Source organism: Phocoena sinus, chromosome 5 (genome assembly GCF_008692025.1).
Source record: "Phocoena sinus isolate mPhoSin1 chromosome 5, mPhoSin1.pri, whole genome shotgun sequence".
Lineage (NCBI taxonomy): Eukaryota > Metazoa > Chordata > Mammalia > Artiodactyla > Phocoenidae > Phocoena > Phocoena sinus.
This window is the reverse complement of record NC_045767.1, coordinates 33,629,844-33,655,805: the sequence shown is the minus strand read 5'-3', so window position 1 is coordinate 33,655,805 and position 25,962 is coordinate 33,629,844. Positions and strand designations below refer to the sequence as shown.

Genomic DNA, 25,962 nt, shown 5'->3' with positions numbered 1-25,962 from the left:
CCTTGCTTATTTTTAGCTCAAAATAATCTGTGTGCCAGAGTAGCACTTCTTAGGGAGGCCTTCCTGGAACCCCATCATTATGTATTCCTCCTATTGAAGGAGGTCATCAAAAAGACATGAAAACCAGTTGATGTCAAGCTGGACCCTGGCAAACGGAGGCTCCCACCCCTTCCCCTGTCCTTGGAAAGTGCGTTCAGCTTGCCTTCCCCACTCCCAGAAGCTGCTCCAAGAATACAGCCTTGAGATAGATGTGTGGTGTTGAGATTGAACTGAATACACAATTGAACCCAACTAAGGCCTCTATACATAAATTTTTAAGATTCTGGAGGGGAGGGGAGGAAATCTGCTCATTTGGTGGTAATCCAAGTCTAGCTTCATAAGCAAATTCTCTTGCTTATTTAAAAAATAAAAAAGAATAGTCATACTACAAAATGCAGAGGATTAAATGCAGATATACATATTGGTTGTGTATTCAGTTTCTTTGAGAAAAAAGTGTAATTTTTATCCTCTGTATCAGAGACATATGGGATATACATATCAGATATATCAAGCTCTGCAGGAAAGAAAGAAGGGCAGAAAAAAGCACTTGGGTAGGCAACCAACACACACTGTCCCATCTTTATGTCTTGAGGCAATTTCTGCCTCTTTTGAGAAGTCCTTCTTTAGATCTCAGGGAGGCTTTGCTTCCACTTACTACGTGCGTACTAACCTTCATTTATAACAGTAATTGTGCGACTGAATGTCTGTCTGCCTCCACATTTGGCAAAAATGATACTTGCAGATACAGTGTATGGAACATAGTAGAAACTCAATAAATATTTGATTGAACCAATGTTCAGTAAGTATATCCTGCCACAACTTATGTAGTGATAATTTTTCAGTATAAAGGTAACATACTGGTGTCTCTAAAACACACATTCTGAGAGTTGTAATCTTCAGAGAGGAATTAAAAGAGAAAAGGTGATATTCTGTTACAAACATGGAATATAATGATATGGACTTCCTATCAATAATATGATTTTTTGAGATCATTTATAATAAATTTTATGAAATATGATATACAAATATTGTTGTAGTAGAAATTCCATTGGAAATTAGAAGATCTGATTTTAGCATTAAGATTTGAGATGAAAATAAGACCTTGGTTTACATAATAAAAAAATTTTTGTTTGGTGCTACTTCCTTTCCTTGATTCTTAAATTTCTTGCTCCAAAGAAATTAAATTTAAAGGACTAAAATGTTAGGTTATATTTTAATCACTTCCAGAATTACTTCTATCCTTTGTTGTATTTATCATTACCTTTACACAGCTGACTGATATCCTCAGGCAGAGTTAAATCGGCACATCTCAGAGAAGAAGAAAACAGGCTGGTAGGTTTGGTAAAGGGAGTGTATAAAGGTGACACTTCACTGAACACATTGTCCTGCATTAATTCATCTGGGGTTGGCCTTAAGAAATATTTAAAATATGGAACATGAATGAAAGTCATTAAAATTTTCCTAGAATAATGGCACACTTCAAGGGATAGTTAAAAGTCAAAATTACCTCATTAGTATAGAAAATAATAAAGTTCTCCTTATTAGAGTCTAGATATATACCTTTAAAAAGAGAATCAAGTGACTGTAAATAAATGCTAACTTTTTTACCTTTGTTGTGCTTTTTGAACTTTATGATAAAAAATTATTACATATGAGCATCTCCATTTTTTACTTTTAGCTTGACCATCATATACCTGCTTTACTGAATACCTTAATTAAATAATAAAATTGTAAACTGATAAAATCTTCTGATTTTCTTCCTACTCTCTTAGTTTATGTGGTATATTTACCCAAAACTATGCTTTTAATACCATTCCTCTCTTTAGGAAATGTTTTCCTAAAGACAAATTAGAATATATTATTTTCAAATATTATATACTTACTGAGTTTAGGGACAACTGGATGGCTAACAATGACATCATCAAATGAAAATAAATAATAAAACTTCTAAGAAATCCTTTTACATTATCAACAATTATTAACTTACCTCACCATTTATCTAAGTTCTTTTCTATAATACATATTTGCCAATAAACTTTTGTTCTCATTTTTCTCATGTCATTTGTATCTAGGCATATCTATATTCCACAGTTTAGCTGATTTTCTAATTGGAGGCTAGGAAATGAACTAGTAACTGCTTTTGGTATATGCCAGTTTTCTAACCATGGTTAATTCCTTTTTCTTCTTTTATTACCATACATTAAAGCCATAACTAACAATTATGATACCAATATCAATCATGTACTACTATATATGTTAATATTCTTATTTAACCCTTTAGTATTAAAAACTTAACTACTTGTATGCTAAGATCTCAGTAATAATCCCAAACTCTTGATATCAACCTTTTAGAAGGGTGGAAGGTGAGGCACTTCTTCAAAAGATCTATCACATTTTCAGGAAGCTCCTGGTAAATAGAGAGAGAAAAGAATTATTTTTAAAAAATCCATTTAAAAATGTATATTACTTAAATGTTTGCTACTTTACAATGTTTTGACTTTTTTTGAAAGTTTTTATTTGGACTTTAAAGAAATTCATATTAGTTTGTCACTCTGTCAAAAAGCAGATATCTAAACAGAAATAAACATAGCTTTAAAATAGTTTGCTATTGAATCCCAAGTATGCAGAATAAATAAATTTTCAATAACAGATTAATGACAAACCTTTATAATGTCCAGACAACCATGCTCTTCAGCCAGAACTATTATAGTGTCATCTATGCAGTCTATAAAACAGAAAAATTATATGAATTAAAGCTGCTTTTCTAACTTATACTAACTGGGAATTGAACTCTAATAAATTTTTTTTTAATTATGTAATTCAGTTTTAGAACTTGGAATATTAAAAAGCTTGAGACTTTTTCAACTTTCCTTACATGCTTTGATAAAAATAAATACTTCAAACACTAAGTATTAATTGTATCATAGATACTGAAAGCACCTTAAATAGTGAGTTAAAGCAGTAATTCAAGGAGGTAAAGATTCTCTCTTTCTCTCTTCCCCCCCATATGTATATACACATATTACTATTTAAAAAGGCTTTAGTATATTTTTACGATTATAAGACTAATTTATTTTTATTAAATACAATTTGAAGAATGTACACACGTTTCTCTGGGATTTAAAGTATAAGTTCTACAAACGTATGGACAGCAAGGGGGGAAAGCAGTGGAGGGTGGTGGTGGTGGTGTGATGAATTGGGGGATTGGGATTGACATGTATACACTGATGGGTATAAAATGGATGACTAATAAGAACCTGCTGTATAAAAAAATAAATTAAATAAAAATTTTTTAAAAAGTATAAGTTCTAATCTGTAGACAACATTTATAGATCTCTAAGACTCCTTAATAGCTATATTATCAATCTTTGACATTAAAGAGGTAAATATTATAAAATTTTATTTACAATTCATTATCATTTAATATTTATGATATTATTCTATACAAATCCTTATTTGTAGACCCTATTAACCTGGACACCAATCTGTCACTCTTTTACACAAAGTGCTCTATCACTGTTTTTCTCTCCATTTTTACCACACGTGCTTAAATTATTCCACTCTAAAGTGGATTACACAAATTTTTATAAATGTGAATGACAAATATTTGCATTATATACATGTAAAATACATGAACTTGTTGTAAGGAAAAATAAACATTCTTCCTCAGTCATTATTCACACAATTCACCAAGTAGAAAGCTGAAAAGTTACAACACATTGCCTGAAGGCAACTGCGACAGTGAAGTACAATTTTATAATCTCATATTTTGATTTCACAAGTTAGTTTACTTGGCTAGATCATGCTAAGATTATATCCATGTACATTATAATTCCTTAGTGAATGAGGAAAGCTGTCCTATAATACTTCAAAGGAACTTCTTAAACTGTCCTGTTAATGCTTACCACTGATCATTAGAAAATTAAAGAAAGTGAGGATATTTCAGTGTATCCACTATTTTGAAGAACACGTTCTCAATATGCATAACTACTGGCACTAAAGATTATATTTATAGTTGAAAGATAATCAATTGTGAGACACTTACCCAGTGTAAGCAAAAATTTTAGTCTTTCAGAAATATCCAAACTCTGAAATAGTTTTCTTCCCTAAATAAAATGAGAAAAGAAATTCTTGTTAACATTTACATCATTCTTCACAGGGAGGTCTTGTTTTTTCAGCACTGAAAATGATTTTATCAGTTACCTCTATTTCTCTTCAGAGGTTTTATTAGATTTTTTGTGTTGGCTCCACTAAAGAAAAATCATTGGTGATGTAACATTTTTTTTAATGTTGCATAATATTTAACACTTAAGCATTTCATATATCTAAGGATCATTACATTTTAGTTTGATCTCAAGCATTCTTCATTTTTGAGACCTACATATACCTGGTGGTCTAGAGGAACTCCAGGAGTCTTATTTGATTAAAAGACCAAGATGCCATATTACCCTTTCATCTACCCAATTAATTCTTACTTATATAGCATGATCCAGGTAGTCTGTTATCTCCATTAAGAAACATTCCATGACACTCTTTCCTCTTCCCAAAGTGACTTAAGACAACCATTTTTGTGTTCCCATAGCACCTGGTATATTTCTTTATAAGACACATACATTGTATTTTAGTTGTTTCCTTAATAGTTGGCTTCATGGGGCTCCTTGGAATGGAGTCTTAAATCAAACACTTACAACTTTAACTAATGATCATGTGTTGAGCGACTACCGAGTGCCAAGTTGGACTTTCTACCACCAATTATATAACTTGGGCAAATTACTTAACCACCTTAAGCCTCACTTTTCTCATTTATAAATTGGAATATTAACTATATATGCCACATAGGGTACAGTGAAGGTTATATGATGTATAAAAAAGTGCTTAGCATTTTCTGAATAAAGAAAATGCTTCATAAATGTTGGCTATTATTATGTTTCTCTAATTATTAACAAATTAAACTTATATGATCATTTAAATAGACTTAGAAGGAAAAGGCTTAAGAAGACAGCTTGGTCTCTAGAGAAAAAGAGGCTCTGATTTTCTGTTTTTTTAATACAGAGGAAAAAAATCTCTTGAAGACTTATGAAATTAGAACTACAGGTGGAGAGATCACTGAAAACAAGTTGCCATTCCCCTCTCTCTTCTCAATCACTTACACTACTATCAACATTAATCTTGTAGACCTAAAGGCCAGATACTATAAAACTCGTAGAGGAAAACACAGGCAGAACACTCTCTGACATAAATCGAAGCAAGATCCTTTTTTGATCCACCTCCTAGAGTAATGATAATAAAAACAAAAATAAACAAATGGGACCTAATTAAACTTAAAAGCTTTTGCACAGCAAAGGAAACCATAAACAAAACAAAAAGACAACCCACAGAATGGGAGAAAGTATTTGCAAATGAAGCAACTGACAAGGGATTAATCTCCAAAATATACAAACAGCTCATGCAGCTCAATAACAAAACAAACAAACAAAAAAAACCCAATCAAAATAATGGGCAGAAGATCTAAACAGACATTTATCCAAAGAAGACATACAGATGGCCAAAAAGCACATGAAAAGATGTTCAACATCACTAATTATTAGAAAAGTACAAATCAAAACTACAATGAGGGATCACCTCACACTAGTTAGAACCGTCACCATCAAAAAAATCTACAAACAATAAATGCTGGAGAGGGTGTGGGGAAAAGGGATCCCTTCTACACTGTTGGTAGGAAGATAAATTGGTACAGCTTCTATGGAGAACAGTATGGAGGTTTCTTAAAAAAAAACTAAACTAAGAGCTACCATATGATCCAGCAATCCTACTTCTGGGCATATACTCTGAGAAAACCATAATTCGCAAAGATACATGCACCCCAATGTTCATTGCAGCACTATTTATAATAGCCAGGACATGGAAGCAACCTAAATGTCCATTGACAGAGGAATGAATAAAGAAGATGTGGTACATATACACAATGAAATATCACTCAGCCATAAAACAGAACAAAATAATGCCATTTGCAGCAACAATGGATAGACCTAGAAATTGTCCTACTGAGTGATGTAAGTCAGACAGAGAAGGACAAATATCATATGATATTGCTTATACGTGGAATCTAAACTAATAGTACAAATGAACTTATCTATAAAACAAAAATAGAGTCACAGATGTAGAAAACAATCTTAGGGTTACCAGGGGGAAAGGGATAAATTGGGAGATTGGGATTGACATATACACACTACAATATATAAAATAGATAACTAATAAGGACCTACTGTATAGCACATGGAACTCTACACAATACTCTGTAACGACCTAAAAAAAAGAATCTAAAGAAGAGTTGATATACGAATAACTGATTCACTTTGCTGTACACCTGAAACTAACACAACATTGTAAACAACTATACTCCAATAAAAATTTTTAAAAAAGAACCACCTTAAAAAATTAACTGATTTCAGGGCTTCCCTGGTGGCGCAGTGGTTTAGAGTCCACCTGCTGATGCAGGGGACACAGGTTCATGCCCCGGTCCGGAAAGATCCCACATGTCGCGGAGTGGCTAGGCCCGTGAGCCATGGCCGCTGAGCCTGCGTGTCCGGAGCCTGTGCTCTGCAACGGGAGAGGCCGCAACAGTGAGAGGCCCGCGTACCACAAAAAAAAGTAAAAAATAATAATTGATTTCAGTTTACTTAAAAACTTTAAATAGTCCTCCATACCTTACATAACTAAATATAAATCTCTCAATACAGCATTCAAAGTCTCCTAGGATATGGCTCCAAAATAACTTTTCAGTTTAAATGCTTACTATTTATCTATCCTGTGATGAAAACACACACACACACACACACACGAAGCAGTTAAATTTGATTACTTGCAATACAGTGAACACACTCTACTATTCAGACTCATGTTACTTCTCTACTACTAATTTTTTCTTCGTGGCTATCAAAATTCTGTATAGTCATCCCTCACTATCCAGGGGGGACTGGTTCCAGGACCTACTTGGATACCAAAATCCACTGATGCTCAAGTCCTTTATTTAAAATGGCATAGTATTTGCATATAACCTACACACATCCTCCCTTATACTTTAAATCATTTCTAGATTACTTATAATACCTAATACAATGCAAATGCTATGTAAATAGTTATAAATAAAATGTAAATGCTATGTAAACAGTACTGTTGCATGGCAAATTTAAGTTTTGCTTTTTGGAACTTTCTGGAATTTTTTTTCAAATATTTTCAATCCATGGTTGGTTGAATCCGTAGATGCAGAATCCACAAATACAGAGGGCCAACTATATCCTTTGTTTAATTCTTACTCCCAACTGGTAGTTTTGTGACTTAAAGAATTCAAAATCCTTTCTCTCAGCACTTTGATGGCACTGTCCCACTGTTTTCTTGCATTCACACTGCTAAGAAGTTTAATACCAATCTAATTGTTATTCTTTGTAGGTAATATGTCTTTTCTCTGGCACATTTTAAGATTTTCTCAACACTGATAAAGACATCACAGCTTAATAAAGGCAGCTTAGCATGTTGGTTAAGGGTACATAAAGCTTTGGACACAGATTGATGGACACAAATCTGCTGAATTAGTTACTGCTATGTAACTAGGACAGGTTGTTTAACCTCTCTGTACCTCAATTTCCTAATCTGTAAAGATAGTAATTAGATAAACTTTATAAGACTGGCAAGAGTACGGATTGAGATAATAGATGTAAATACGTTAGAAAAGTACCTGGCTCTTACGAAGTGCTCAATAAATGTTACTCACTATTTCATCATTAGTCATCTCCTAAAAGTTTAGTATAAGATTTCTAGCTATTTGTTGTTGTTGTTTGTATGTTGTGATTTTTTTTTTCTTTTGCCTTGCAAGGTAATTAGTATGTTCTTTCAAATTGAGAACTTTACTCTCTACTTTTGATATTATAAGATATTAGAACATCTGAATCTATCTTGTCTGTCTTTTAAAATTTCTTTTATATTTTCAATCTTTTTATCTATTTGTGTCATATCCTGGGAGATTAACTCAGTGTTCAGTGTGTCCAGTTTCCTATGATCCATTTATTTAGTTCTTTATTTTAATAATTACATTCTTTTCTCTTAAAACTCTTAGCTGATTCTTGCTTTTTTTCAGTAAATGTTCTTGGTTCCTAGTTTCTGTAATTGTTTCATAAATTGAATTGTTTCCTTTATCTCTTAAAGAACACATACATTTATTATAAAGTCCTTTCTATTTGTAATAAAATGTAAACTCTATTCGTTGTTCCTTTTTTATAGTAGAGGCCAACTTTAGATGCTTGGTGTTTCTTAGATATGTACTCATTTTTTAATACAGAATTCTCCTATACATGTTTTGGACTATGGAAACTTCTGGGTGAAGAGCAGCTGTACTGACTTTCTGGTAATATGGCAAGATCTTCCTAGCAAAGTGCTATAGCTTTTCGTCTATTTCCTTAAAATTTCTAACCTGCCAAAAGTTCCCTTTGTTAACTGTTGGTGTGTTATCAATTAATAGCTTAATATTTTGTATCAAATCTAAAGGTTTGATAAGGTAGAAGATTTAATCCGTCTTAAAACTGGACTCTAAACTTTGAGCACCACTTAAAATGTCATGAAAAAAAAAATGTCATGAAGCCCCTATCATGGAATTAATATTTCCTTTCTTGGAATTCACACAGCTCTCTGTGTTTATCTTCAAAGTTAATGAATTTGCATTAAATTATAAACTCTTTGACAATGCACCTTAATCACAGTTTATTCCTACTGCATTGCTATACACACAGTAAAGATTCATCAACATTTGCTGAATCAAATTACTCATATGAGACATACCTAGATCATTAGTAACAAGTTTAAATATAAATGATGGTAATAAAAAGGAAAAGCTACATACTTCACATTTACACTTATGTATACTTCACATTCCAATAAAATTCTTCATTTAGGCTATGATTTTAAACAAAAATGAGATTCACAAAAAAGGATAGCAAAGAATCAGAAAATCTGGCATTTTCCCTTAGAAAAAGCAGGGCCAATGTGTAAGCTACCATGTTTTTGTGAATATTTAAATATTAATAATAAAAGCTACCATTTATGGACTGTTTGCAAAGCAACACCCTACACTAAGTACTTTATATACATTATTTCATTTAATTTTTCCAACAGCTTTACAATATAGATACTATTATTATTCATGGAAGTAGAACCAAAGCCTTAAGAAGTTAGTTACCCTAAGTCATACAACTATATTTTGCTGCATTAGTTTCAAACCCAGTTCTCTCTGACTACAAAAGGCTGTCTCTTAACTATTATGCTTTACCTCCTCCACTGTTGAATTAGTTCTGAAAACACACAAAATGAAGAACATAGTGTCATCCTAAATCTTAGATATGGTAAAGATCAATGAGTTAATACTTCCAAAATAATTTAAAAATCTCCTGGAAGAGAGAGACCTTCAGGATGGCGGAGGAGTAAGACGTGGAGATCACCTTCCTCTCCACAAATACATCAGAAATACAACTACATATGGAACAACTCCTACAGAACACCTACTGAACGCTGGCAGAAGACCTCAGACATCCCTAAAGGCAAGAAACTTCCCAAGTACCTGGGTAGGGCAAAAGAAAAAAGAAAAAACATAGACAAAAGAATATGGACAGGACCTGCACCTCTGGGAGGGAGCTGTGAAGGAGGAAAGGTTGCCACACACTAGGAAGCCTCTTCAGGGCAGAGACAGGGGGGCAGGGGGGGAGCTTTGGAGCCACGGAGGAGAGTGCAGCAACAGGGATGCAGAGGGAAAAGCAGAAAGATTCCGCACAGAGGACTGGTGCCGACCAGCACTCAACAGCCTGAGAGGCTTGTCCGCTCACCCGCCGGGACAGGTCGGGGCTGGGAGCTGAGACTCAGGCTTCGGAGGTCAGATCCCCGGGAGAGGACTGGGGTTGGCTGCGTGAACACAGCCTGAAGGGGGCTGGTGCGCCACAGCTAGCCAGGAGGGAGTCCAGGAAAAAGTCTGGACCTGCCTAAGAGGCAAGAGACCATTGTTTTGGGGTGTGCAAGGAGAGGGGATTCAGAGCACCACCTAAACAAGCTCCAGAGACGGGTGCAAGCCGCAGATATCAGTGCGGACACCAGAGATGGGCATGAAATGTTAAGCCTGTGTGCAAGCACAGGTCACTAGCCACACCTCCCATCCCAGGAGCCTGTGCAGCCCGCCACCGCCAGGGTCCCATGATCCATGGACAACTTCCCCGGGAGAAGTCACAGCTCACCTCAGGCTGTTGCAACATCACGCCAGCCTCTGCCACCTAAGGCTCCCCCCACGTTCCGTACCCCTCCCTTCCCCGGCCTGAGCGAGCCAGAGCCCCCTAATCAGCCCCTCCTTTAACCCTGTTGGGTCTGAGCAAAGAACAGATGCCCTCAGGCGACCTACACGCACAGGCAGGGCCAAATCCAAAGCTGAACCCCAGGATCTGTGAACAAAGAAGAGAAAGGGAAATCTCTCCCAGCAGCCTCAGGAGCAGCGGATTAAATCTCCACAATCAACGTGATGCACCCTGCATCTGTGGAATACCTGAATGGACAATGAATCAACCCAAAATTGAGCAGGTGGACTTTGGGAGCAACGGTATATATATTTTTTTCCTTTTTCTCTTTTTGTGAGTGTGTATGTGTATGCTTCTCTGTCATTTTTTTCTGTATAGCTTTGCTTTTAACATTTGTCCGAGGGTTCTGTCTGTCCGTTTTTTGTTGTTGTTGTTGTTTTTAGTATAGATTTTAGCACTTCTTATCACTGGTGGATTTGTTTTTTGGTTTGGATGCTCTCTTCTTTCTTTCATTTATTTTTCCTTTTTGAAATTACTTATTAATTTTTTTACTTTTAATAATTTTTTATTTTAATTTTTTAACTTTATTTTATTTTATTCTTTCTTTAATTCTTTCCTTTTTCTCCCTTTACTTCTGAGCCTTGTGGCTGACAGGGTCTTGGTGCTCCGGCTGGGTATCAGGCCTATAGCTCTAAAGTGGGAGAGCCGAGTGCAGGATACTGATCCACCGGAGACCTACTGGCCCCACATAATATCAAATGGCAAAAGCTTTCCCAGAGATCTCCATCTCAACGCTAAAACCCAGATCCACTCAATGACCAGCAAGTCACAGTGCTGGACACCCTACGACAAACAATTAGCAAGCCAAGAAAACAACCCCACCCATTATCAGAGAGGCTGCCTAAAATCATAAGGTCACAGACACCCCAAAACACAACACCAGACGTGGTCCTGCCCACAAGAAAGACAACATCCAGCCACATCCAGCAGAACACAGGCACTAGTCCCCTCCACCAAGACGCCTACACAACCCACTAAACCAACCTTAGCCTCTGGGGACAGATACCAAAAATGATGGGAACTACGAACCTGCAGCCTGCAAAAAGGAGACCCCCAAACACAGTAAGTTAAGCAAAATGAGAAGACAGAGAAACACACAGCAGATGAAGGAGCAAGGTAAAAACCCACCACACCAAACAAATGAAGAGGAAATAGGCAGGCTACCTGAAAAAGAATTCAGAGTAATGATAAAAAAAGTGGATGCAAATCTTGGAAATAGTGGATGCAAATCTTGGAAATAGAATGGAGAAAATACAAGAAACATTTTACAAGGATCTAGAAGAACTAAAGAGCAAACAAAAAATGATGAAGGACACAATAAATGAAATTAAAAATTCTCCAGAAGGAATCAATAGCAGAAAAACTGATGCAGAAGAATGGATAAGTGACCTGGAAGGTAAAAGAGTGCAAGTAACTACTGCAGAGCAGAATAAAGAAAAAAGAATGAAAAGAATTGAGGAGACTCTCAGAGACCTCTGTGACAACATTAAACACACCAATATTTGAATTATAGGGGTCCCAAAAGAAGAAGAGAAAAAGAAAGGGACTGGGAAAATACTTGAAGAGATTATAATAGAAAAATTCCCTAATATGGGAAAGGAAATAGTTAATCAAGTCCAGGAAGCACAGAGAGTCTCATACAGGAAAAATCCAAGGAGGAACACGTCAATACACATATCAATCAAACTATCAAAAATTAAATACAAAGAAAAATAATAAAAGCAGCAAAGGAAAAACAACAAATAACATACAAGGAAATTCCCATAAGGTTAACAGCTGATCTTTCAGCAGAAACTCTGCAAGCCAGAAGGGAGTGGCTGGACATATTTAAAGTGATGAAAGGGAAAAACCTACAACCAAGATTACTCTACCCAGCAAGGATCTCATTCAGATTCGATGGAGAAATTAAAACCTTTACAGACAAGCAAAAGCTAAGAGAATTCAGCACCACCAAACCAGCTTTACAACAAATGCTTAAGGAACTTCTCTAGGCAGGAAACACAAGTGAAGGAAAAGACCTACAATAACAAACCCAAAAGAGTTAAGAGAATGGTAATAGGAACATACATATTGATAATTACCTCCAATGTAAATGGATTAAATGCTCCAACCAAAAGACATACACTGGCTGAATGGATACAAAAACAAGACCCGTGCATATGCAGTCTACAAGAGACCCACTTCAGACCTAGGGACACATACAGACTGAAAGTGAGGGGAAGGAAAAAGATATTCCATGCAAATGGAAATCAAAAGAAAGGTGGAGTAGCAATTCTCATATCAGACAAAATAGACTTTAAAACAAAGACAATTACAAGAGACAAAGAAGGACACTACATAATGATCAAGGGATCAATCCAAGAAGAAGATATAACAATTATAAATATTTATGCACCCAACATAGGAGCACCTCAGTACATAAGGCAAATGCTAACAGCCATAAATGGGGAAATTGACAGTAACACAACAATAGTAGGGGACTTTAACACCCGACTTTCACCAGTGGGCAGATCATTCAAAATGAAAATAAATAAGGAAACACAAGCTTTAAATGATACATTAAACAAGATGGACTTAATTGATATTTACGGGACATTCCATCTAAAAACAACAGAATACACTTTCTTCTCAAGTGCTCATGGAACATTCTCCAGGATACATCATATCTTGGGTCACAAATCAAGCCTTGGTAAATTTAAGAAAATTGAAAGCGTATCAAGGGTCATTTCTGACCACAACACTATGGGACTAGGTATCAATTACAGGAAAAAATCTGTAAAAAATACAAACACATGGAGGCTAAACAATACACTACTAAATAACCAAGAGATCACTGAGGAAATAAAAAAATACCTAGAAACAAATGACAATGAAAAGATGATGACCCAAAACCTGTGGGATGCAGCAAAAGCAGTTCTAAGAGGGAAGTTTATAGCAAAGTTTAAGAAACAAGAAACATCTCAAATAAACAACCTAACCATATACCTAAAGCAATTAGAGAAACAAGAACAAAAAAACCCCAAAGTTAGCAGAAGGAAAGAAATCGTAAAGATCAGATCAGAAATAAATGAAAATGAAATGAAGGAAAGGATAGCAAAGATCAATAAAACTAAAAGCTGGTTCCTTGAGAAAATAAACAAAACTGATAAACCATTAGCCAGACTCATCAAGAAAAAGACGGAGAAGAAACAAATCAACAGAATTAGAAATGAAAAAGGAGAAGTAGCAACTGACACTGCAGAAATACAGAGGATCATGAGAGATTACTACAAGCAACTATATGCCAATAAAATGGACAACCTGGAAGAAATGGACACATTCTTAGAAAAGCACAACCTTCCGAGACTAAACCGGGAAGAATAGAAAAAATAAACAGACAAATCACTAGCACTGAAATTGAGACTGTGATTAAAAATCTTCCAACAAACAAAAGCCCAGGACCAGATGGCTTCACAGGCGAATTCTATCAAACATTTAGAGAAGAGCTAACCCGTCCTTCTCAAACTCTTCAAAAAAACTGCAGAGGAAGGAACACTCCCAAACTCATTCTACGAGGCCACCATCAGCATGATACCAAAAACAGACAAAGATGTCACAAAGAAAGAAAACTACAGGCCAATATCACTGATGAACACAGATGCAAAAATCCTCAACAAAATACTAGCAAACAGAATCCAGCAGCACATTAAAAGGATCATACACCATGATCAAGTGGGGTTTATCCTAGGATTGCAAGGATTCTTCAGTACACGCAAATCAATGAATGTGATACACCATATTAAGAAATTGAAGGAAAAAAACCATATGATCAGCTCAATAGATGCAGAAAAAGCTTTTGACAAAATTAAACATCCATTAATGATAAAAACCCTCCAGAAAGTAGGCGAAGACGGAACTTACCTCCACATAATAAAGGCCATATATGACAAACCCACAGCCAACATTGTTCTAAATGGTGAAAAACTGAAAGCATTTCCACTAAGGTCAGGAAAAAGACAAGGTTGCCTACTTTCACCACTATTATTCATCATTGTTTTGGAAGTTTTATCCACAGCAATCAGAGAAGAAAAAGAAGTAAAAAGAATCCAAATCGGAAAAGAAGAAGTAAAGCTGTCACTGTTTGCAGGTGACATGACACTATACACAGAGTGTCCTAAAGACTCTATCAGAAAACTGCTAGAGCGAATGAATGAATTTGGTAAAGTAGCAGGATACAAAATTAATGCACAGAAATAACTTGCATTCTTAAACACTAATGATGAAATATCTGAAAGAGAAATTAAGGAAACACTCCCATTTACCAATGCAACAAAAAGAACAAAATACCTAGGAATAAACTTACCTAAGGAGGCCAAAGACCTGTATGTAAAAAACGATAAGACACTGATGAAAGAAATTAAAGATGATACAAACACATGGAGAGATATATCATGTTCTTGGATTGGAAGAATCAACATTGTGAAAATGGCTATACTACCCAAAGCAACCTACAGATTCAATGCAATCCCTGTGAAACTACCAATGGCATTTTTCACAGGACTAAAACAAAAAATTGCACAATTTGTATGGAAACACAAAAGACCCTGAATAGCCAATGCAATCTTGAGAAAGGAAAACGGAGCTGGAGGAATCAGGCTCTTTGACTTCAGACCTTACTACAAAGTTACAGTAATCAAGACAGTATGGTACTGGCACAAAAACAGAAATATAGATCAATGGAACAGGATAGAAAGCCCAGCGATAAACCCACGCAAATATGGTCATGTTATTTTTGATAATGGAGACAAGAATATACAATGGAGAAAAGACGGCCACTTCAATAAGTGGTGCTGGGAAGACTGGACAGCTACATGTCAAACAATGAAATTAGAACACTCCCTAACACCATACACAAAAATAAACTAAAAATGGATTAAAGACCTAAATGTAAGGCCAGACACTATAAGACTCTTAGAGGAAAACATAGGCAGAACACTCTATGAGATAAATCACAGCAAGATCCTTTTTGACCCACTTACTAGAGAAATGGAAATAAAAACAAAAATAAACAAATGGGATCTAATGAAACTTCAAAGCTTTTGCACAGCAAAGGAAACCATAAACAAGACAAAAGGACAACCCTCAGAATGGGAGAGAATATTTGCAAATGAAGCAACTGACAAAGGATTAATCTCCAAAATTTACAAGCAGCTCATGCAGCTCAATATCAAAAAAACAACCTAATCCAAAAATGGGCAGAAGACCTAAATAGACATGTCTCCAAAGAAGATATACAGATTGCCAAAAAACACATGAAAGGATGCTCAACATCACTAATCATTAGAGAAATGCAAATCAAAACTACAATGAGGTAACATCTCACACTGTTCAGAATGGCCATCATCAAAAAATGTACAAAAAAAAATGTACAAACAGTAAATGCTGGAGAGGGTGTGGAGAAAAGGGAACCCTCTTGCACTGTTGGTGGGAATGTAAATTGATACAGCCACTATGGAGAACAGTATGGAGGTTCCTTAAAAAACTAAAAATAGAACAACCGTACGACCCAGCAAGTGCACTACTGGGCATGTACCCTGAGAAAACCATAATTCAAAAAGAGTCATGTACCACAATGTTCATTGCAGCTCCATTTACAATACAGGACATGGTAGCAACCTAAGTGTCCATCAACAGATGAATGGATAAAGAAGACGTGGCACATATATACAACGGCATATTACTCAGCCATAAAACGAAATGAAATTGAGTTATTTGTAGTGAGGTGGATGGACCTACATTCTGACATACAGAGTGAAGTAAGTCAGAAAGAGAAAAAGAAATACTGTATGCTAACACATACATATGGATTCTAAAAAGAAAAAAAAAATAGTTATGAAGAACCTAGGGGCAGGACAGGAACAAAGACGTAGAGAATGGACTTGAGGACATGGGGAGGGGGAAGGATAAGCTGGGACGAAGTAAGAGAGTGGACTTATATATACTATCAAATGTAAAACAGATAGCTAGTGGGAAGCAGCTGCATAGCACAGAGAGATCAGCTCGGTGCTTTGTGACCACCTAGAGGGGTGGGATTGGGAGGGTGGGAGGGAGACGCAAGAGGGAACAGATATGGGAACATATGTATACGTATAGCTGATTCACTTTGTTATAAAGCAGAAACTAACACACCATTGTAAAGCAATTATACTCCAATAAAGATGTTAAAAAATATCTCTTGGAAGACAGAACAACAGATGAATAATAAAAATGTGTGCCTTTAAAGACCTTATTGTCCATGTAGACAAACATGACAAATGCTAAAAGGAGAGAAAAGAAGACAGGAACTAACCCTGGCAGGTATTTGGAGGGAGGATTGACAAAATATTAGTTGTCTCTCCAAATCCATCCTGATCTTCTTTCTGAATATTTAGGCATTTGTATTCTGTTGAACCTACATGTGGCCACATGAGTAAAGTGCCACTAGTGAAAAGAACAGAGTTGACATCTGCAACTTTTATATCATCTTTTTAAAGACAGTTACCATGAATTCACTCCTCTTCTTCCTTATAGCTAAAAAAGAGGATAAAGAGAGCATCTTTGGAAATCAGGTGGTGAGAATGGTGGAGCCATTCCTGATAGCCTAAGTTTTTTCATGATGCTGTGGAACAGAGCCCACCCTAACTTTCTGTGGACTGTTACATGAGGGAGAAAAACATCTGTGTTTTTTAAGCTACTGCACTTTTAATTCATTTGTTTTTAATAGCTGTATAGTCTTTATTACCCTAATAAATATAGAGGATATTTCAGGAAGGCCTCATAAAAAGCCAACTCAGTTACAAAGTCAGTCTTACAGGAGACAGAAGAGGAGAAGGGATTTAAGGAAGAAAGAATACCACAGAAGGGAGAGAGAGCATGAACATACCAAAGCATGTAAGCAGTTTTAGTGTAAATGTTTCTAAATATGCTTAATTTTTTATACTTAGTACAGTGTATATATATATATATATATTTTTTTTTTTTTGCGGTACGCGGGCCTCTCACTATTGTGGCCTCTCCCGTTGCGGAGCACAGGCTCCGGACGTGCAGGCTCAGTGGCCATGGCTCACGGGCCCAGCCACTCCGCGGCATGTGGGATCCTCCCGGACTGGGGCACGAACCCGTGTCCCCTGCATCGGCAGGCGGACTCTCAACCACTGCGCCGCCAGGGAAGCCCAGTACAGTGTATATTTTTAATACTTAATAAAAGTGTCAATATTTCTAGATATACCAAAATAATATACAAATAAATTGTCAAACAGGATTTTTTATGAAGTCAAATTGAGATTTTTTTCTCTGTTATCTAGTCAATTTGCAAAGCAAAAACATGCTATTGATATTACTAAATAGCCTTCGTATCCAAAAATACTTTTCTAAGAAACACAATTTATTTTTATGAGTTTACTATTTCTTTATACATACCACACAAAGCTCAAATAAAATGATTCCAAGAGACCAGACATCTGATTTGGGGCCAGAAGGCAACGGTTTCTCACTTGGCACATGATCATTGGTTTTGAAAATTCCTTGTGCAATTACCTCAGGTGCCAAGTATGATGGATACCTAAAATGGTATATTTTAGAAATGAATAATTACTATGAGCTAGAAAGGGGGAAAGAAGTATGTAGTGGTACATTTTTACTATCAGTACAGTACGACCTATGTAAACGCTCAATGCAATTAGACGAACAACTCTTTCTAGGAAGAATTCTAAACTAACCATAATACAGGCTTCTATGTCTAGGAATCAAGAGCAAATACATGAGTCTCAAATAATTTAAAACCTATCGTGTGTCTGCAATATTAGTTCCTTTCTTTGCTTTCCTCTGTATTAACATATTGCCTTCTTGCAGCTTTCCAGGTTTCCAGGTGTTTTTTCCTTCTTCCTCACTGCCTATCTTCTCTTTATACTTAACTCTTATTTAAAGCATATGTTATCTTTGAAAATAGTATTTATTCTTTTGAATAGTAGCAATGTCAAAATCTGTAAAAATATATAAATTGAAAGGTAAGACTCTTTCCCATCTCTGTACTCCAGTCACCCACACATATGTATGTATAAATAAACTTTATCACCCATCATCATTGCCCCATAGGGAAGCACACTATATGCACTATTCTGTACCCTTTTTCACTCAAAAGATATTTTAGAGATCATTCTAAAAAAATAAGTATAGATTTGCTTCATTCTTTTTGAAAACTGCCAATAATTTCATTGTATTGATGCATTTAATTTACTTAATGTAACTCTGAAGAAGGATATGTTGGGAGTTCCACTCTTTTGCTATTACAAACAATGCTGACATGGATATATTACAAATATTCCCTTTCCCATGAATATGTATGTGTAGACAAAAGACAAATTCCTAGACATGGCACTACAAAGTCATAAGGTAGATGCATTTTAAATTTTGATTCATGTTGCCAAGTTGCCCTTTCAGGTTATGGCAATTTATATTCTCATAAGCAATATGAGTGCCTATTTCCCCTTACCTTCACCAACACAAGTTTTTTGAAAATTAATTTAGTAAATACAAAAGACAGAATATTAAATGAATAAGGTATAAAGAATAAAGTTTAAAAGAACACCCATGTACCTATCAAGAAGTTTAAGTAAAGAATATGAAATTATCACTAAAGGTCCCTCTCTGCTTCTCCCTAATTATACCTCCCTGGTATCCCCCAAAAGGAACAGACAACTGGAATTTTTGTGCTTATAATTCTCTTCCATTTCTTTATAGGTTTACCATATGTTTGTAACCCTAAAAAGTATATTGTTTAGTCAAGCACATTTCTGAACTTTACAGTATTGGAATTATGCTGATGGTATTCCTTTGTGATTTGTTTTAATCAATGTTATTTAAAAGAGCCATGCATATAGTTTCATGTAGATTTAAGTCATTAATTTTTACTTCTATTTTATGAATATATCATAATTTATTCACTCTAATGTCAATAGGCATTTAAGTTATTTCCTGTCTTTTTATATTATAAACAATGTTGCTAGAAATACTATGTGTACATCTGCAAAAGTTTCCCCAAGGGTATAAACCTAGGATTGAATTTCTAGGCCATAAGACATGTGCACTTTCAACTTTATAATATCATGCCAAATGTTTTTTGAAAGGGATTGTATCAATTTATACTCCCACGAGCAGTGTACAACAGATCCTATTGCTTACTTCTCCAACACTTGTTAGACAGCAGTGACAGACTTTTTAATGTTTGGCCATCTGGTAGGTGGGACCTACACACCGTTGTAGTTTTAATTTGTATTTCCTTGATAACTAAAGAGGCTGAGGCACATTTTCATACATATAAATTTGTACTATGATGTCATTTTACCCTAAGGTGATCATATTGATCTTCTAAATGAATGTGTGAAACCTCTGGAGACAAGTGAAGTCTAGTAGAAAAGCAATGAACTTAATATTATAATACCTGTATTCTAACTTCAGTCCTATCACATATTCTATATATGATTTGGGTTTCTTAATCTATAAAATAGGAATAATAATGCCTACCTCACAAAACTGTTATAAATATTAGTAAATACATAAAGAAGTTTTCTAAAAATGAAAAACATGACACATATGCAATGTTTTAGCTTTGTCATCATTAGCATGATACATCCAGAAGGTAAACTGTTCATTTTTAATCCTGATTTCCAGCACATCTAACCCCAAAATAACAGCATGGGTAGTGAAAAGTCAAGCAATACTATGGGTAAATTGTTATATCTAAAACTTCTGACTGGTGATCTCTGGAAGTATAGAGGTGACTTTTGCTCCCAAAATTCTAATTTCCTTTCTATCAAGGACTTGTTAATTAATAAAAATAATAAAACTTAGGATTTTTAAATGTAAATTATCTCCTTTCAACAAGTGTCTCTTCTTTAGCATAGCATTTTAACAGTCTTACTGGAACTCTGCCGTGAGTATGACTGGTGAGATAAATGTAAGTGGCTTTCACCATCTGTCTGATGCTTTAACAAGGTATTAAGCTACTGGCCAAATAAAAATGAATGTCCAATTTCTAACTCTTTACAATATTTTGAAACAGATGTTAACATTTTACTTTGTTGTTCTTTAATATTTGTCTTTTGAATCAACTGCAAGCTTCTTCTGGTGTAAATATTTTCTTTCATGACTTAGATGTTTGATCACTTTATTTTTCCTGGCTAATGTTTCACATTTTGCTCTTTGATACTTTCTACTCAGACCTTTTGGGTCAAAGACTTCAAAGTAAGCCAAACCAAATGGCACATGAGACCAATTCTATCCAAGCATTTTAAATTCAAACACAACTCTTCAAAATCCTTGATGTGCTTTAAGAAAAATCACTTCCTTTCTTCTATTCATCACTATAACCTAAAGAACCTTTAAGTAAAAGGCAAAAAATTAATTTTTGTTTGTATTGTTTTTGGAGTTCTCTCTCATACAAATTTAGACAAAATGAAGAAGCACATTAACTACAGCTGCCTAAAAGCTATTTTAAAAGGCAATTATTACATATGATGAAGATACCAGAGCTTTATTATGAACTTAATTTTATTATTTCAAAAGGTTTTTTTTAAAACAAATAGAGCGTAGGCTATTTTTATAAAATATTGTTTTTGTGTTTGTGAAAACAATTGTTTGTTGCGTACAACCACAAGTTTTGGTATGTAAAACTATTAAGACTATGAATTTATGCACATTAATAAGTAGGCCATCAAAACAGAAAATTTCCCATTAAATAATGAGCTTCTTGAAGAATGGGAACCTATCTTATCCATGTCTGTATATCCAGCAGCCATAAGAAAATGTATTTGATAAATATTTTCTTAATAAATAAAGGAAGGAATGACTAAACAATTTATTTTAAGATTATAGCTATGGCCAAGCTAATGAAAATTTTAAGTGACAAAACTATAAGCTAACTTACAAAGATAAAAGGTAATTTATAAATGAGATCTTTTTTTAAAAACATCTAGTTAAGTTTTTAGGCAATGTTTTCCTGCAGAAACATACTCCATGACTCCAAACCATAATTCCCAATAACGGAGTGACAGAACTGACTTTAGGGAGCCCAAAGAGCAAAACACAAATCGATACTATTAAACAGAATCTCACAGCAACTAAGAAATATGCTTAAGGTCTCTAGAAAATTGTATTATATCATTTTAATTTGCTGATTTTGATAATTGTTTCGTGGTTATGTAAGAAAATTCCTTATTTTAGGAAATACAAACTGAAGTATTGAGGGGTAAAAGACATTATATACACTAATAATTCTTAAATAATTCAGAAAAAATATATTATACACAAATACATATATATGTGTAAGATAAAAGAAAGAGAAAAAAATGTAGTGAAATGTTAACATTTGGGGAGTCTGAGTTAAGGCTATACAGGAAATTTTTGTACTATTTTGTAACTTCTATGTATCTAAAATAATGTCAAAATTAAACACTTATAAAAGAATTATATTATTAACATGTTTAAAAAGCAGCCAAACAATAAATATAATACAAACATCTATATCAAAGCATTCAATTGAGTCCAGGATGAAATAAACTTTCATTCCTTTTTTGGACGCTAACATAAATCTGGAATTCCATATCAGAACCTCTCCAAACTTAAACACAGACTTTCAGTTAGAGAATCCACCCCATTACCTCTGACAGCTACAGTGACTCGACTTGAAGCTTAATGTACAACTACATCTTAAAGAACAGGGAATTAAACTTAGAAATATTAGAAGATAATATGAGAGTGATTTTTCTGTCTTTTGAGGAACATACATTATCATTAAGTGAGAATCTTGTCAGCCTTCTTGCCTTAAATTTACCTAATTCTGAATGAAATAAAATTAATTTTAGTAAGCATTATAAGGTGAAGAAATTCAATAATCTGCTAGCCTCACTACCAATTCAATGAAAGATCAACATCAGGGACCTTTTGTATGCTGGGAAAAACTCATTGTCTACTCTTAGAAGTGTATGGAAAATTAAGATATTTTTAATTTTAAAAAGGTAGTTTTATGTCAAAAATAATAAATTAACAAAATACACACTTCATTAAAGATTAGAAAATTTAAGCCGGAACTCAGAAAAAAAAAATTCTTACCCAATTGGGAAATCAACATCATCACCGTATGCTGTCATGTGATAAAGTCCAAATTTAGCCAATTTAACATGTCCCTACAATAATAAAGGAAGAAAAAAATCATTATAAAATATTTTAATATCACTGACAGGGAAAATTATGATTATACATTTTATAAGTAAGGACACTATCATACAGTCAGATACATTAAGAAAATATTATATTTTAATTTGCCATAATTTTATTAAAAACTATTTGTCAGTGTTTGAAGTCTGCTTTATATTCATTACAAACATATATATACACACATACATATTTTATATATCAAAATGACAACATTTAAAAATTTTTGCTGCTTATTATTTTCTGGGCTTCTCTAAATAGCAAAAATGTTCTTAGTTGTCTTGAATCCTCAATTAGAATATATTGTGGTAATTTTCACAAAAGAAAATTTTTTCAGGGAGTTGCAAGTCCACTCACAATGTAATAATTTAAACTTGACATGGATATTTTTAACTTGGAAAGATCAGTTCACAAATCAAGATATTAGTGAATCTGCTTGATTCCCAATAATTTTTTATACTGTTTGAGAATAAGCATAATGATCACAAAAGCAAGATTCTTAAAAGGCAAAACAAATTTTATACATCCCTTAAGTTTTTCCCCCTTTAGATGTTTAAGACTTTATAAAACCATAGTCAATTTAAAAGTTGTTTTCTTTTTCTCAAGAACTCTATTTCCCAGAATTACAAAACATTTATATTTTAAAACAATTCAGACAGTTAGATACTCTACTACCATAAGTATGAAATTAATGAGCACCATTTTATCTTTATTTTTAATATCATAGGGTATATATACTGAAAGTCTGGAAGAAAGTCAGAGAAAAAGAATAATCCTACTAATACAAAAAATAATTCCCCAGAAAATGTTTCCTCAAAACTATTTTATATGCTTATGAAAAAGAATGAAATTATGATTATTCCTGAAAAAATACCACCTTGCTACCCATAATTCTCTTAGAGGTTGACTAGATTCTTAGAAATCCCCCATAAGATTTCCAAGTAGAGAATCAGCACTCCAATTAAAAAAAGAAGCTAGGTATGAACAGCTGGTAAACAAGGAAAATAAATGAGGAATAAAGTGAAAAGAGGAAGTAGGAAAGAAGAATAAAGTGGAGAAAACACAATTCAGTTGTGCTATGAGAAAAATATTCTATGTAAATAGTCAGAGAATCTTTCTTAAGATGAAAGCAAATTCAGAGAAGGAGTGGATTGGGAAGACACAATGTGTATGTATCTTTTAGAAAATGAATGGAAGGAAAAACAAAACAAGTTAGAAAATGGGTCTGGGGAAAAAAGAATAATGAATGTGAAAGACACACGGATTCATATAATTTAGAGATACTTTTTTTTTAAACAACCACAAGTATATTACATTCGTATAATCTTTTCATTATGAATACTCTTAAGACATATTCTAATTCTACAGTCCCTCTGATTAACTGAGTGGGCCTGACTTCAGTAGCTTCCAATGTGAAATAAAAAGCAAATATTTAATATACTATTTGATGATTACCTTTCGATCCAAAAGGATATTATGAGGAGACAGTGCCCGGTGTACTATACCATGTTTGTTCATATACTGCAAGCCCTGAAGTATCTCAAATGCTATGCACAAAACCTTTGAATATCTACAAAGAAAACAAAAGAGTCACAGATCAATAGGTCAATTACAAAGCAGATATAGAAACTGTTTTAAGAAATAAAATGAGGTTCAGTGATAAAATTCAAAGATATATATATATGTGTGTGTATATATATATGTGTGTATATATATAAATGTGTGTGTGTGCGTGCGTGTGTATATATATATATGTATATATATATATATATATACATATATATATATATATATTTTTTTTTTTTTTTGGGCCATGTGCCTTGTGAGATTTTAGTTCCCTGACCAGGGATTGAACCCAGACCTTCAGCAGTGAAAGTGCAGAGTCCTAACCACTGGAACCACCAGGGAATTCCCCAAAGAGCTATATTTTTATTGTACCTCCTCTATTCAGAGAAAATAGACTCTACACATTTTCTAAACTATCTACTTCGACATATTTTTGATTTTCCACTTACAACAGAATCGATCTGACAAAGAACGTAGTTTTCTAAAGGCTACTCTAATTGAAGTATAATTCTTCCACAAAGGTAGTTTAATATTGGTGGTATACAAATGACCTTGACCTTCAGCAGGTTGGACTTTGCCAAATTATCAGGACACTTGCAGATATATGGCAGAACTAAGTCAATGAAAACCACCTATCTTGCTCAAGACAAAACACCTATGTCCCTGAAAAATAGCTATAATATATTTTATAGCAGATAGACCTGAGCTTACTTTCCAGATCAATCCACAAAGCAACCTCCAGTAATTTATCAAACATTTCTTTCTTATCCTATTCTCTCTTAAGCCAACTTCCACAGGGATGCCCAGTTTCTTTGTCTTGCTCTCTCTCTTCCTCTCCCTCTCTCTCTCCTTTTTTTTTTTTTTTTAAATAAAACATCATTCATACAGGAAGTTGGGAAGAATATACAGAAAAGTAGGGGAGAATAATTCAAACCCAATCCCCAAACCACTAATATTAACATTTGGGTACAGATCTCTTTTCTTCCCCCCCCTTTTTTTTTACACTTTAAAGCAGACTTTAAAAAACTAAATAAATATGAGGGTAACAACTAAATTAATTTTTTAAAAGGTATAAACAACAAGCTAATAATAGAGATACAATGAAATTATAAAAAAAAAGTCAACCTAAAAGCAGGGCAAATAAAAGGAAAAAAGAACAAAGAACAGATGGAACAATTAGAAAACAATTAACAGATTTTTTTTTCTTTTTTTTTTTTGCAGTACACGGGCCTCTCACTGTTGTGACCTCTCCTACTGCGGAGCACAGGTTCCGGACGTGCAGGCTCAGCAGCCATGGCTCACGGGCCCAGCCACTCCGCGCCATGTGGGATCGTCCCGGACCGGGGCATGAACCCGCGTCCCCTGCATCGGCAGGCGGACTCTCAACCACTGTGCCACCAGGGAAGCCCAATTAACAGATTTTAATTCAGATATATCAACCATTACATTATATGTAACTGCTCCAAACTCACCAATTCTGACTTGATTATATTCAGGTTACAAGGAACCCACATTAAATAAAAAGTGTTAAGTTAAAAGATCACTGATTGTCATGGGCTTGGGTGGAGGGAATGGGTTGATACAAAGGAGTATGAGAAAATTTTACATGATGGAATTGTTCTATTTCTAATTTTGATGATGGTTATAGGACTGAGTTGGTCAAACTGATTTAACTGCACACTAAAAAGGGTAAATTGTAAGGTATGTAAATTAATCGCAATAAACTTGACATAAAAAGGCCAAA

At 34.4% G+C, this 25,962-nt stretch overlaps 1 protein-coding gene across 4 annotated transcripts in view; it reads right to left on the bottom strand.

Annotated features, from left to right (window-relative positions):
* TBCK (TBC1 domain containing kinase) overlaps positions 1-25,962 on the bottom strand; it is a 251,136-nt gene that overhangs the window by 180,632 nt on the left and 44,542 nt on the right. For all 4 annotated transcript variants that reach the window (XM_032633096.1, XM_032633095.1, XM_032633098.1 and 1 more), the window contains exons 4-10: positions 24,108-24,222; positions 22,551-22,624; positions 17,862-18,003; positions 4,085-4,145; positions 2,703-2,764; positions 2,385-2,446; positions 1,301-1,449 (exon numbers count right to left, since the gene is read on the bottom strand). In XM_032633096.1, coding sequence (XP_032488987.1) covers positions 1,301-1,449; positions 2,385-2,446; positions 2,703-2,764; positions 4,085-4,145; positions 17,862-18,003; positions 22,551-22,624; positions 24,108-24,222 — 665 coding nt within the window. The remainder of the gene's footprint in view (positions 1-1,300; positions 1,450-2,384; positions 2,447-2,702; positions 2,765-4,084; positions 4,146-17,861; positions 18,004-22,550; positions 22,625-24,107; positions 24,223-25,962) is intronic.